Raw genomic sequence first — 15,243 nt, forward strand, 5'->3', positions numbered from 1 at the left:
CTGCCGCTGCTTGCAAATCCGCTGCTTTCAAAACAAACACTCTCGCACGCCGAGGCCGGGAGGAGGGAAGGAGGGGGGAGGCCTCCTTCCGCCATCTGAAGCAGCTGCACCAAAGATCCTATAGCTATAGGATCTTTAAGCTGCACCACTCGGCCCCGCACCTTCCTGTTGGCTGGCGGAGGAGGTGAGGCGGTGGCGAGGAGATCCCAACCGCCTCCCCCTTTGGCGGCAGCACTAGGCGGTGGACAGGGACGGCCAAGGCAGCGGGGCGATGTTGTCCGAGGAGCGCTGACCTTCGTTCCTCCCCACCTCCTCTGCCCCTTCCCCTCTCTCTCTTGTACCCCCCCCCCCCTCCACCCCTCCCCCTTATCCTGAGACACCTCCTCTCCATTCCGCACTGATCCCCATTCCCGTCTCTATTCAGTCCTCACTGACATCCCCTGTGCACCCCTCCCCATCTATATCCCCCCCCCCATCTATTCATCCTGCGCTGATCACCCGATGCACCTCGCTTTGAACTCCTGCCATCTCCCCATTCATCCTCTACTGATCCCCCATTCTTCCTATACTGATCCCCTCATTAATCCTGTACTGATCCCCTCATTCATCTTTTACTGATCCCCCATTCATCCTGCACAGACCCTCCGATCCACAGTGTACTGACCCCCCCCCCCCCATTCATCCTGCGCTGATCATCCCCCTCATCCACCCTGTACTGATCCCCCTATTCAAGAAGAATGGGGGGGAACAGCCTGAAGAAGGGATTCAACCCGAAACATTGCCTATTTCCTTCGCTCCATAGATGCTGCCTCACCTACTGAGTTTCTACAGCATTTTTGTCTACCCCCATTCATCCTGTACTGAACCACCCATTCATCCTGTACTGATCCCCCCCCATCCATCCCATACTGATCCTCCCATTCAACACCACTGACATCCCCCGTGCTCTCCCCTCACAATTTTACATACTCCAACCAACACGTACTAATTGACCTGCCTCAATCCATCCATTCCGCACCGATTGCCTTCTCTACCCCCCCCCCCCCCCCCGAACCTATTGTGCTGGAAATGTCTTCAGAGCGAACATTGACTATGTTTGATAACGGAATTCAATCAAATGTGTTTTAATTCCCAATGTTATTATTTGTTTTAGTCCATAAAGATGGATTAATTAAATTGTGAACACGTGAAACATTAAAACCGCAGTGTTCGATTGTCACTGCTACCGTTGACACGTTATTACAGAAATCATTTTAATGGCAAATCAATGCTCTTAATATGGAGTATCAGTACTGTAGTTATTTAATGAGCAACATTCACAACTATACGTTGGATTTATCCAGGTTTTACTTCTGCAGTCGGTCATATACATCACAAATTTGGTCAGGAGATATTTCAGTTGAAATTTTAACATTAAATCTGAAGTGGGAATGGTGGAAACAGCGTTTATCAATATTTCTTTTTAAATCTGGTGCGTACAAACTGGGTATCTTCATTGCTGTTCACAACACGTACGTTTAATCTGAATGTCCGGTAATGTGGCGATTTGACATCTTTAAACATATTACCAAAAGAACATTTGCTGCAGTTATGTCCTTGGGCCATCTCTTGTCAGTTAGTGTAATGTTTAACCTGTCCGATGGGTATAGTCGGTTTTAACAGCTATTATCATAAAATGCCTTTACAAATTTCCTTGCAACCTGTATATTTTGTTATGGATAAATTATGTGGGAAGCGAGAGTGTTTCTGTACCAATAGCAATAACGACCCATGCTATGGCCATGTCATGGTAATTTTCGGCCCTTCACAGAAAACATGCTTGCATCAATCTGTAGTGTGTATGGTTAAGCATATATGTGACCATGGTCCAGGATTTATTGACACAGGTTGATCATATGCTGAATAATCCAACCACATTTTTGTTTGGAAGTGCAAAGAACTAATAGAAATTGCATTAATTGCAATGTGTAAAAAGAGTTGAGATACTGTATTTTAATTTTGCTGCATGTCATTGTGGTGTATATCATGTCTTGATTGGTGAATATGTTTAGTTTGTGACTTTATTTGAAGCAGAAATAATATGTGAATGCTTCTTTGAGCATAATTCCGAATGGTAACTACGCACTTCGTCCAAGCACATTATCGCACGTGTCATGCAAACCGTCTTAAATGGCCACCTAAACTGTCATTTGGCAACCTAAAAAGCTGCCAAGGTTGCCCGGCTAGCAACAGGGAAAAAAATTGTTAGATCCCTGATATAATGTTATTGATGATTCTTATTGCTCTTTTTTGTAATGCGCATAACGGCTATAGATTGGTTTTGTAGGCGTTACCCCATATATCCACACAGTAACTCAGATATGGCAATATGAGTGTATTATACAGAGTATGTAATGATTTGTGGTCCAGAATATGTGTTGATTTTCCCAATATTGCTATACTTTGCCAGTTTTGCTTTGATGTGGTCTATATGTGGTTTCCAGCAGATTTTGTGGTCTAAAATCACACCAAGACATTTATTTTCATATACTCTTTCTATACTTATGTTATCTATTATCAATTGTACCTGAGGGTTTGTTTTATGTTTTCCAAATAGCATCATCTTTGTTTTGCTTAAATTTAGAGACAATTTGTTGACATCAAACCACTGTTTTAATTTATTCATTTCTGATGTGATGACCTCCTGCTTCAAATTGTCACCGGAACAAATAATATTCGTATCATCGGCAAATACAATCAATTTCAGTATATTTGATACTCTGCATATGTCATTAATGTATATTATGAAAAGCTTTGGACTTAACACAGACCCTTGAGGTACTCCACAAGTTATGTTCATGTAAGTTGATTTATGTTCACCTATTTCTACAAATTGTTGCCTGTTTCTTAAATAGCTTCTCACCCAACCCAATCCAACCCTTCTGATGCCATAGCTATCCAGTAAAATATCGTGATTTACAGTATCAAATGCTTTTTTTAAGTCTATGAATATTCCCACTGCAAGCTTTTTATTATCTATGCAATTTGTGATTTCCTCGATTAGTTCAATTAGTGCTATTGATGTTGATCTGTCTGTCAGGAATCCATATTGACTGTCGACCAAAAGCTTATGTTTTTCAATGAAATTGTCAAGTCTTTCTGTAAAAAGTTTTTCAAGGATCTTGGAGAATTGGGAGAGTAAAGAAACAGGCCTGTAATTTGTGAAATGGTGTCTATCCCCAGTTTTGATAATAAACCTGAACTTAAATTGTTCCGAGACTTACTCAAATCCACTTACCTTGATGAGGCTGAATTTATATACTTATCGCGCTGGGACAGTTTCCTGTGTTGGGCGTACTTATTGTTCCCATTTTGAATAGAGGGTGTGTTAGATTCTCTCATCGCCTAGATTATTATGCATTACTATTAAACTGGGTCTCAGACTGGACACTGCTTTTAGGATTCTCACTACATGCTCTCATCCCAGCTATTCTGTCCCTTATCCATAAGATACCCAAAGCCCATATCATACTTATCCTGTTAGTTCAAATGTCCATTTGTACTATCCTCAAAAATAGCCTCACGCTTGGCCACATTCCAAGGCTCAGGCCCACCCTCATCACACACTCTGTTCCCTGTCTAAGCTGTTTGCACTCTGCGATCAGTCTCCACCTCAGCATCTCTCATGACCGGACGAAAATTCTGACTCAGATTGAGGGGCTTAGTGATCGTCCGATGCAAAAACATAACATGCAGTACCTGGAGCGTTTCAGTTCTAGGTCATGTTTAGTCCTGCCTTTTCCTCGATCAGCTATGCCTTGGCTCAGTAATTCTGTTGAGCATTCTCTCTCAATGCACACCCATGCTTGGGTCAGGCTTTTTCTTGGTGTCTGATTTTTTTTTGAATCTGCATCTTTAAATATATCTGTAAAAAATAGGCTGTCGGCGAACTATCCATATGTGGCAGCCTTCAGCCAATTGTACCCAAGTCTTGGTCTTACATGCCAGGATTGCAAATTTGGGACAATGATTGACTGGGTTTGGCCAAACTTGTCATAATGCTCCATCACTTAACCGTAGGTGGAATTCAATAGCGAGAGTGAGAAACAGTGAGAATCCCCCCGCTAAATGCCCCTCAGTCAAACCTGGGAAAGGATCTAAAATCCCACCACAGTAATACAAATAATCCACAATCTGAAAACCTTATGACTGGGTTTCCATAATGTTGAACATCGAAAACTATCACTGGTAGATCACTGACTCTCACTCAAACGTGGAGTAGGATTTACAATACTCCAATAAGTCATAACTCGACTAATCAGAAATCCCAATAACTGGGCATCTTGTTCATCACGTAACATCTGCCACAATACTTGTGCTCTCTCCCGCCTCACATAGAAACATAGAAATTAGGTGCAGGAGTAGGCCATTCGGCCCTTCGAGCCTGCACCGCCATTCAATATGATCATGGCTGATCATCCAACTCAGTATCCCGTACCTGCCTTCTCTCCATACCCTCTGATCCCCTTAGCCACAAGGGCCACATCTAACTCTTAAATATAGCCAATGAACTGGCCTCGACTACCCTCTGTGGCAGAGAGTTCCAGAGATTCACCACTCTCTGTGTGAAAAAAGTTCTTCTCATCTCGGTTTTAAAGGATTTCCCCCTTATCCTTAAGCTGTGACCCCTTGTCCTGGACTTCCCCAACATCGGGAGCAATCTTCCTGCATCTAGCCCGTCCAACCCCTTAAGAATTTTGTAAGTTTCTATAAGATCCCCTCTCTGGAGAACCCAGTTCCTGCGCTCCCATCCGACTCGTTTAGGTCCTAGATCCTGTTGTTTTCCCTTTAAACTTACAGAGTTCATGAGGAGATTTATCACAATAAGTGACATCTGAAGAAAACTAAATTTGGAAATGTTGATGTAATAATTAGAATAACATGCAAAAATCCAGATAATCTGCGTGTCTGGCACCAAGTTCCAAAGCATGTATCTGATTATCATTTTTTATATAACAATGGAATTCTAATGCTTGCAGATTAGGAAGCAATTACATTTTTTTTAATTTTATTTTGCTTCAATGTAATACTTGAATTTCTATTTATTTAATTATTTTATAATTCAAATTTATTTTAATAAATTATTTGTTTTTACATATCTTTGAATGAGTAACATTTAAAACTGCAAATTTGTTGATAACCTTGACAGATGACAAATCTGCAACCTCGTTTTTTTTTAAAGAGAATGAGGGTGATGCAGAAGAAGGAACTGAGCAGTGTATTGCTCGAGGCCCAATCATTACTCACCCAAAGCTAAAGTATAGAGGGCCACAAAAAAGTATGACTGCACTGGGCCCAAATGATTGCAGGCATGCTTCAGCTGCAGGTACCAAATGCAGACAGGTATAGGGGGTTTGTTTTATCTGTAGGTAATCCCATGGACACGATAAAAACATTTCTCTAACTCCCTCTACCCACTCCTTGCCTGGGGCATTGTCCAAACTCTCTCTCTCTGCATCTGGGCTATCTCCCAGCATCCTACATGTGCACACAGCACTGTGTGCCCACTGTGAACACAGTGTGTGCTCCCACCCTGCTCTGTCCTGACACACCCTAGGCACGGTGCTCCCTCAGTAACCAGGGGTGCCACCTGGCTCTTTGTGAACATTCCCAACTGCAAGGGCTCTCCAGGGTATGGTCAGATCTCTCCGTGCACATTCTGTGCCCCAAAACAGTACGTTCTCTCTGTGTACACTCAGTGCCCAGGGTGCCGTCCGCATACTCCGTACACATTGGTCACTCTGTGCACACACCATGCCCAGATAACAGTCCATTCGCTCTTGTGCACACGCAGTGCCCAGGAAATGTTCTGGGCCCTCTGTGCACACTCACTGCCCAGGCAGCACACAGCACCCGAGAAACACACAGCACCCGAGAAACAGTCTGCAGTTTCCATGCACACTCAGTGTCCAGACAACAGTTAATGGACAATAGACAATAGGTGCAGGAGTAAGCCATTCGGCCCTTCGAGCCAGCACCGCCATTTAATATGATCATGGCTGATTATCCCCAATCAGTACCCCGTTCCTGCCTTCTTCCCATATCCCCTGACTCCGCTATTTTTAAGAGCCCTATCTAGCTCTCTCTTGAAAGTATCCAGAGAACCAGCCTCCACCACCCTCTGAGGCAGATAATTCCACAGTATCACAAGTCTCTGTGTGAAATAGTGTGTCCTCATCTCCGTTCTAAATGGCTTAACCCTTATTCTTAAACTGTGGCCCCTGGTTCTAGACTCCCCCAACATCGGGCACATGTTTTCTGCCTCACACGTGTCCAAACCTTTAATAATCATAAGGTTCAATAAGATGCCCTCTCATCCTTCTAAATTCCAGTATACAAGCCGAGCCGCTCCATTCTCTCAGCATATGACAGTCCCGCCATCCCGGGAATTAACCTTATACACCTACGCTGCACTCCCTCAACAGCAAGAAGAATGTCCTTCCTCAAATTAGGGGACCAAAACTGTACACAATACTCCAGATGTGGTCTCACTAGGGCCCTGTACAACTGCAGAAGGACCTCTTTGCTCCTATACTCAACTCCTCTTGTTATGAAGGCCAACATGCCATACGCTTTCTTCACTGCCTGCTGTCTGCTGTCTGCATGCTTACTTTCAGTGACTGATGAACAAGGACCCCCAGATCACGTTGTACTTCCCCTTTTCCCAACTTGACACCATTTAGATAACAATCTGCACTCTCCATGCACACTCTCTGTACATATTCTGTGCCCAGGGAACAGCTCGCACTCTCCTTAAATTTCGTGCCCTGGGGTAATTCTGAAATCTCTGTGCACACTCAGTGGCCAGGGAACAGTGCACACTCTCCGTACACACTCAGTACCCAAGGAGCATTACGGACTCCCCGTGAACACCCTGCGCCCGGAACAGTTCAGATTCAGCACTTGGTTCTAACAACAAACTATTCTGTTCCTTGAAATGCCTTCCTTTGGCTCTGGCCACCTGTTCTATCACCAACCTTTCACCATCAACCAGTGTTCGCGCAGTGCTGTCCAGCTTGGTGCTAAACCCATCACACCATGGAATATCCGAAGAAGGATCCTGCCACTTATCCAACCCCTCCAGAGCTGCTGCCTGACCCGCTGAGTAACTCCTGCACTTTGTTTGTGTCTATGTGTTATTGTAAAAAAGCATCTGCAGTTCCTTGCGTCTCCGCAATCGTTTGGCAAGTGATCGGTCCTCCGCCCATCCTGCTCACCTCTCTGTAGTCCGGAACGCGGTGCCGACATGTGTAGCAGACGCTGGTTTCGATCACCACACAAGCCATCCCCGTGAGGATGTACAACATCCAGGTCGCTGTCCGGCTGCAGAGGCCGCGCCGCGTCGCCATCATCGCTCACCGGCCCGTCAGCCGGTGACGTCGGACGGGCGGAGCGCTGCGGCGCGTGCGCGGTGCGCTCCAACCGGGCGACCGAGAGTGGCAGTGGCGGTCAAAGATCTTAGAGCATCACTGCTCTAATGGTGGCGGTTAGGCGCGCGGATGGCGGCCGGGGGTGGCGGTTAGGCGCGCGGATGGCGGCCGGGGGTGGCAGTGGCGGGGTGCGGGTCGGACCCTTCATCATGACCGAGCATGGAAAGGAAAGATAGTCAATGTGAAAAGGGGAGAGATAGTGAGACAAGGGTCAGTCGATGAAGAGGGGTTCCAATGTGAAACGTGACAGACCATTTCCCTGCTGCAAAGCACAAAGTGCTGGAGGAACTCAGCGGGTCAGGCAGCGTCTGGCGGGTAAGGGCAGGTGATTTTACGGGTCGGAACTCTTCTCCGAAATGTCGCTTATCCATTTCAATCCTCAGATGCTGCCTTGCCGACTGAGTTCCTCCAGCATTTTGTGTTGTATTCAAGATTTTAGCATCTGCAGTTTCTTCTGTAGCCTGTAAGTGACATTACTTAGAAAATTATAAGCCAGGGAGTTATAGACCAATTAGCCTGACTCCGGTAGCGGGGAAGATGCTTGATTATTAAATATGTAGTAGCAGCGCTATGTAAAGATGGAAAGCAGTGACGGGATCGGTCAAAGTTAAGCATGGGTTTATGAAGGGGAAATCATGCTTGACTAATCTTCTGGAATTTTTTAAGGATAGAACAAGTAGAATGGATAAGGGAGACCCAGTGGATGTGGTGTATCTGGACTTTCAAAAAGCCTTTGACAAGGTCCCACACAAGAAATTAATGTGCACAATTAGAGCACATGGTATTAGGGGTATGGTATTGACATGGATAGAGAACTGGTTGGCAGACAGGAAGCAAAGAATAGGAATGAACAGGTCCTTTTCAGAATGGCAGGCAGTGACTAGTGGGTGAAAGGTATCAGATTAGGAAAAGGGGAGGTGCAACAAGACATTGGTGTCTTTGTACATCAGTCACTGAAAGAAAGCATGCAGGTACAGCAGGCAGTGAAGAAAGCAAATGGCATGTTGGCCTTCATAGCGAGAGGATTTGAGGATTTGGGCGGCACGGTGGTAGAGTTGCAGTTGTACAGCGCCGGAGACCGGGTTTGATCCTGATTACAGGTGCTGTCTGTAGAGTTTGTACGTTCTCCCCGTGATCTGCATGGGTTTTCTCAGATCTTTGGTTTCCTCCCGCACTCCAAAGACGTATAGGTTTGTTGGTAAATTGGCTCGGTGTAAATGTAAATTGTCCCTAGTGTGTGTAGGGTAATGTTAATCTGTAGGGATTGCAAGTTGGAGTGGACTCGGTGGACAGAAGGGCCTGTTTCCACGCTGTATCTCTAAACTAAAGTATAGGAGCAAGGGCGTCCTACTGCAGTTGTACAGGGCCCTTGTGAGACCACACCTGGAGTATTGTGTGCAGATTTGGTCTCATAATTTGAGGAAGGACATCCTTGCTAATGAGGGAGTGAAGTGTAGGCTCACCAGGTTAATTCCCAGAATGGTGGGACTGACGTGAAAGAATGATCCTATATTCACTGGAATTTAGAAGAATGAGAGGGGATTTTATAGAAACATATAAAATTCTGCACGTAGTCAGGTAGTGTTACCAGGGTTTTTGTGAACATTCTCAACTACCACTGCTCTCCATGGAAAGGTCAGGTCTCTCCATGCACATTCCTGCCCTGGAAACAGTCTGTACACTCCGTACACCATCGGTGCCCGGGGTACAGTCTGCTCTCTCTGTACATTCTCTGTGCACAGAGAACAGTCCACAGCTACCTGGCTCTTTGTGAACATTCCCAACTACCACTGCTCACCAAAGAATGGTCAGGTCATTCCATGTACATTCATTCTGTGCCCAGGCATGCGTGCAAAATTGTGTACAGTTTTGGTCTCCTAATTTAAGGAAGGACATTCTTGCTATTGAGGGAGTGCAGCGTAGGTTCACCAGGTTAATTCCCGGGATGGCGGGACTGACGTTTGATGAAAGAATGGGTCGACTGGGCTTGTATTCACTGGAATCTAGAAGGATGAGAGAGGATTTTATAGAATCATAGAAGGGATTGGACAGGCTAGATCCAGGAAAAATATTGGGGGAGTCTAGAACCAGGGGTCACAGTTTAAGAATAAGAGGTAAGCCATTTAGGACTGAGATGAGGAAAAATAACATCACCCAGAGAGTTGTGAATCTGTGGAATTCTCTGCCACAGAAGGCAGTGGAGGCCAATTCACTGGATGTTTTCAAGAGTTAGATTTAGCTCTTATTGTTAAAGAATCAAGGGATATGGGGAAAAAGTGGGAACCGGGTACTGATTTTGGATGATCAGCCATGATCATATTGAATGACGGTGCTGGCTCGAAATGCCAAATGGCCTACTCTTGCACCTATTTTCTGTTTCTAGGAAACAGTCCGTATTCTCCGTGCACTCAGTGCCCTGGATGCAGTCCACATTCCCCCTACACAGTCTGGCCACAAACCATGCCCTCCAGGTAACTGTCCAGTCTCACCATGCACTCAGTGCTCAGGGTACCGTCGTACTCTCCATGTACACTCCGTGCATAGTCTGGTCACTCTGTGCACACACCATGCCCAGGTAACAGTCCAGTCTCTCCGTGCACACTCAGCTCAAAATGGGGTAGGCCTTTTAGGACTGAGATGAGGAAATACTTTTTCACCCAGAGTGGTGTGAATCTGGAATTCTCTGCCACAGGTGGCAGTGGAGGCCAATTCACTGGATATTTTCAAGAGAGAGTTAGATATAGCTCTTGGAGCTAATGGAATTAAGGGATATGGGGAGAAGGTAGGAATGGGGTACTGATTTAGGATGATCAGCCATGATCATATTGAATGTCAGTGCTGGCTCCAAGGGCCGAATGGCCTACTGCACCTATTTTCTATGTGATATGTAAGTAGGGAATCAAATAAGTAAGCTGGGAAAATATAATGATGGCAGGTGAAGTCTAGTCTTATGTACAATTATTGTGAGGTACAGATATCATGAAAAACTTGCTAGATGGGGGAAGGATGGAGTTGGGGAGACAGTCCAATGTGTGATAGGAGGACATGGACAGGAAAAATAGACAATAAATATAGGTGTGGGCAGAGAGTGATGGGTGGGGACAAATTATGGCTACAGGTGCTGATACAGAAACTGCTAAGAAAGATCAGAGTCGAGAACCTCTTTTTCTCTGCTGTTAACAATGTTCTCCTGATCTTCCAATCTACCATGAAAGCCCTTCTTCACTACCCTGAGTACCTGCATTGTCAGTTTCAAGGAACAATGCTCTTGCACTCCCAGATCTCCCTGTCCCAGAACACTACCCAAGGGCCTACTGTTCACTGTGAATGTCCTAAACTGGTTTGACTTCCTAAAATGTAACATCTGGCACCTATTCCTACCTAAGCATGTGGCACTGGGGGTAATCCAGAAATTACTATCCTTGCGATCCTGCTTTGTAACCTTTTACTTAATTCAATATATTCACTGCTAGTTCTGCCATAATGCAATAGTCGCCTTCCTTAGAAACCTTGCATTACAGATAATGGTGCTATCTAAACCATTGTTTCGATAGAGAATAGGCTAGAGAGTTTCAAGCTTGCAATAAGTTATTTTTCCTGAAGCAAATAGCTATAAATTTTATTTTTGTAACTGACTTAAAAACACTAAAATTGTTTGTTACATTGTTTAATAGTTCCACATGTCAGTAGAACCATTTGCTTATCAATTTCATTGATTAACTGTGATGAAACTAGCAGCCTAATGAAAAGAGAAATAGTATCCTGATTACTTCAAGGTTACAGAAATAGTTTTTTCCCCCTTATATTTTTCTACAACACAGCATTATTTTCTCATTGTCAGTTTCCAAAGTAACTTTTAAATTGTTTACTTTTTTCTGATCGAAATTGCATTGTAATGAATCAGCCATTATTATACAAATAGTCTTCCCCAATATATTGAGCGTTTCATATCTAATATGCGTTACAGAAACATGTACCTCACCCACTTTAGCTTCATGCATAAATTCCCTTCTTTGTCCTTGAGTTGTCCTACCCTATCCTTGCTACTCTTGTTTTAATGTATGCATAAAATGGGATTATCTTTAATCTTCCGTATCAAAGGCATTTCATGGATCTTTTTGCCCTTCTGATTCCCTGAATAAATTCATTCCTGTTTCCTTTATTTTCCTGAAAGACCATCTGATTTCATCTTCAGGCCAGAGAGCAGATTGGAGGCAAGAACACAGGGTGGCATGAAGAGGAATGATGGAACACGGGTTACAGGATTAGAGAGATAAGTAATGGGGGCAGGGTAGAGTGCAGTCAGAGAAGATAAGTTGGGAGTGTGTGTAATGGATGTTCTAAGAGGTTAGGGATGGTGGTAACTTAAGGAGAGATGTGGATTTGGGAGGTCAAGAAAAATGGTGTTGTGGGATGGTTTGATGAGGGAGAGAAGGAATGGGCAAAGGCATTTGATTGAACATACCTATATATGTGTCAAAAGGCATTAATGCATGCAACCACAATTGAATGTGTCCAAACAAGTGTCGCGTCTGTTGGACTTCTTTCTTTGTAGACCAAGACTTCCCTCTGCTAAGCCCTTATGATAGCGATGCCTCATCTCACCTTGAAGGAAATCAGAAAAGCCTTTTTTCACTTCATTTCCTATCAGACCCATTCACATACTCTTTCCCCAATACTTTGGAAATTATTTTCTCCTCAACAAGCCTATCCAATATAGAATCACCTGCAGATGCTACATTATTGGTGTGTCTGGGATATTGCTGCTAAGGAAAAGGCAAGTAAAAAAATCAAGTGTATAGTAAGAAGTAATGTGATTGTGTAGTTGGAACAGTAACAATAAAAGGTGGTGGAAGTGGATGATAGGGGGGCGCTGTCCTGTGTATGGCTGCCCAGCCAGCAGCTGTCTGTCTTTTCATCTTTTTATTTTTATTTTAAGTTAGTTAAAGTGTTTTGTTTGGAGGTCTAGACTTTTTTATGTGGGGGGGGGGGGGGAAGGGGGAAACTACCTTTCAGGGTCCTTACCTGGTTGGAGAGGCAGCTTTTCTCCGGGCTGCAGCTTCGACCCGTCCTCACGGCCTACCAGCGGGCCTGGAGCGGCGTTTCCTGTCGGGGACCGCCCAGAACCTCGGCTTCGGCGGCGGCACAGCGCTGGGGCGCTATCGCGGAGCGGGCGATGCCTTGCCCGGGTCGCCGCGCTGGAGCTCCGGTGAGCTGAAGATCGCTGAGGAAAACATCGCGGAGCTGCGGGACTGTGGAGCAACCAGCTGCGGGCGGCGGCGCTGAACTTTACACCGAGAGCCTGGGATCGCTAGATGAGATTGCCAGTTGTGGAGCTCCAACCGGCGCGGCCTTGTTGGCTTCGGAAGCCGCGGCCTCCAGTACGGAAGCGGCAGTTCCAGGGTTCCCAAGCCGCTGAGAGGACTCTCCCGACGCCGGAGCAACATCACCCGGCGAGAACGGCCTGGAACATCGGGCCTCCGTAGAGGCAACTGTGGAGGCCTCAATAGGCCCGACTATGAGTGAACTGGGGTTGGGGACTGGACTTTGTGCCTTCCCTCATAATGGGAACCATTGTGGGGGGATGTTCTTTATGTTTAAAACTCTTATTAATGTTATAGAAACATAGAAATTAGGTGCAGTAGGCCATTCGGCCCTTCGAGCCTGCACCGCCATTCAATATGATCATGGCTGATCATCCAACTCAGTATCCCGTACCTGCCTTCTCTCCATACCCTCTGATCCCCTTAGCCACAAGGGCCACATCTAACTCCCTCTTAAATATAGCCAATGAACTGGCCTCGACTACCCTCTGTGGCAGAGAGTTCCAGAGATTCACCACTCTCTGTGTGAAAAATGTTCTTCTCATCTCGGTTTTAAAGGATTTCCCCCTTATCCTTAAGCTGTGACCCCTTGTCCTGGACTTCCCCAACATCGGGAGCAATCTTCCTGCATCTAGCCTGTCCAACCCCTTAATAATTTTATAAGTTTCTATAAGATCCCCTCTCAATCTCCTAAATTCTAGAGTATAAACCAAGTCTATCCAGTCTTTCTTCATAAGACAGTCCTGACATCCCAGGAATCAGTCTGGTGAACCTTCTCTGCACTCCCTCTATGGCAATAATGTCCTTCCTCAGATTTGGAGACCAAAACTGTACGCAATACTCCAGGTGTGGTCTCACCAAGACCCTGTACAACTGCAGTAGAACCTCCCTGCTCCTATACTCAAATCCTTTTGTTATGAAAGCTAACATACCATTCGCCTAACATACCATTATGTCTGTATTCCTTCTTTATGTGCTGCAAAATGGCAAGAAGCATTTCATTTCACTACACCTAGGTGTATGTGAATGTGACCAATAAAATACCTTTGATACCTTTGATGTTGGCGAGCTGAAAAAATGAAATGGCGGCTATTTGCTCTGTACATAGGGCGGATAGTGATGTTCTTGGGAAAAATATCTTCATTGTGCTGGGGAGATACGGAATATTAACATTAGTAGCAGAGCAAGACAGTTAAAGTGTCAGCTTGTACAATAAACAACTAAAGAGCGTTATCAGGAAATTCTGAAAACTTTAGGCACAATGCTGCAACTTTCAGACCATTTTACATCAGGGGTTGTGAGATCTATTGATGTGAAATTGGCATATTAAAGAATTCAAGCATAATGTTTGGCACATTATGTCTGCTGCCTGAACATACAAACTATACATAGAAAGAACATTCAAGACAAGTTTAGCACAGGATGTGACTGAGGTGCATTCAAGGAGCAAGCCCACTAAGATTTCAAAGGTAATGCAATCTTCCTCTTTGCAGCTGAGTTATGTGGGTGTAACAAATGCTTTCAAGAAGAAAATAGGACTGGAGAAATTCATGTGTGGTAGAAAAACAGGATGTTTTGCTATGGATACCATGTAGGCTTGAACCGTCACCACATGAATGTTTTTAATATCTAATATTAAAACCCAAATATTCATTAATTAAACTTTTACTTTACATTACACAGTAGTAGAATAAACTTTCTAATTTAAAGGGAGCAGAGAGCATAGGTAATCTGAACCCTGGCACAGGTTGCAGTCAGGACACCTGTCTCAGTCCACTCTGAATTCCTCGCTCTAACCACACTACCTGCTTATCCTTTGGACGCCTGGCTCACATTCTGGACTTATTAGTGATCCGTATGCTTAGGTATTTGCTTAAGTAGCACGATTTACGATTAACTGGATGTCAGATTATCAGAATTTTCCTGTAATGAGTTATCTGTACAGCAACAGCAAGAATTTCATGAGTACACTGGCATCCTCATCAAATGAACACTATTTCATTTATATCAGGTGCATATTGATACAGTTGCAAACTGTTCAGTTACTGTCATGGATCTGCAGTCTCCTATGCAAGCTAAAAATGAGCATGACAGGCAAGGTGGATGAATTAAGGGCATTATAGCCACTACAGAAATCTGGGTACGTAGGACAGGAAGCTTAATGTACAGTTGCTACAAGTGAGAAACGGTAAAGGAGGAGGGGGAGTGCTTTGTTGATTAAGAAGAAATATCACGGAAGTAGTCGGAATTGACGCTACTGGTAGGATCATCCAGAGGCTATATGGGTGGAGCCGAGAAATAAAAAGGGATAACCAGTCAGATCCTCGCCTCGATCCGAATATAAACACATTCGAAGGACTGAACACAGAACGTGCTATTTTATCCCTCCACCATGTGTACTCTGACCTTTCCGACTAGTAAAATGTGATATTTAAATAAAACGTCAGTAA

General features: G+C 44.6%; 1 protein-coding gene across 2 annotated transcripts in view; it reads right to left on the reverse strand.

Annotated features, from left to right (window-relative positions):
- The window catches only part of lmln (leishmanolysin like peptidase), a 62,322-nt gene extending 54,898 nt beyond the window's left edge, over nt 1–7,424 (reverse strand). Inside the window, exon 1 of one of the 2 annotated variants that reach the window (XM_033024591.1) lies at nt 7,257–7,424. In XM_033024591.1, the coding sequence (XP_032880482.1) occupies nt 7,257–7,391 (135 nt within the window). In that variant the 5' untranslated portion in view covers nt 7,392–7,424. The remainder of the gene's footprint in view (nt 1–7,256) is intronic. The other variant, XM_033024592.1, reaches the window with a different exon arrangement.
- Between the last annotated feature and the right edge of the window lie 7,819 nt (nt 7,425–15,243).

This window comes from Amblyraja radiata, chromosome 7, assembly GCF_010909765.2.
Source record: "Amblyraja radiata isolate CabotCenter1 chromosome 7, sAmbRad1.1.pri, whole genome shotgun sequence".
NCBI classification, from domain to species: domain Eukaryota; kingdom Metazoa; phylum Chordata; class Chondrichthyes; order Rajiformes; family Rajidae; genus Amblyraja; species Amblyraja radiata.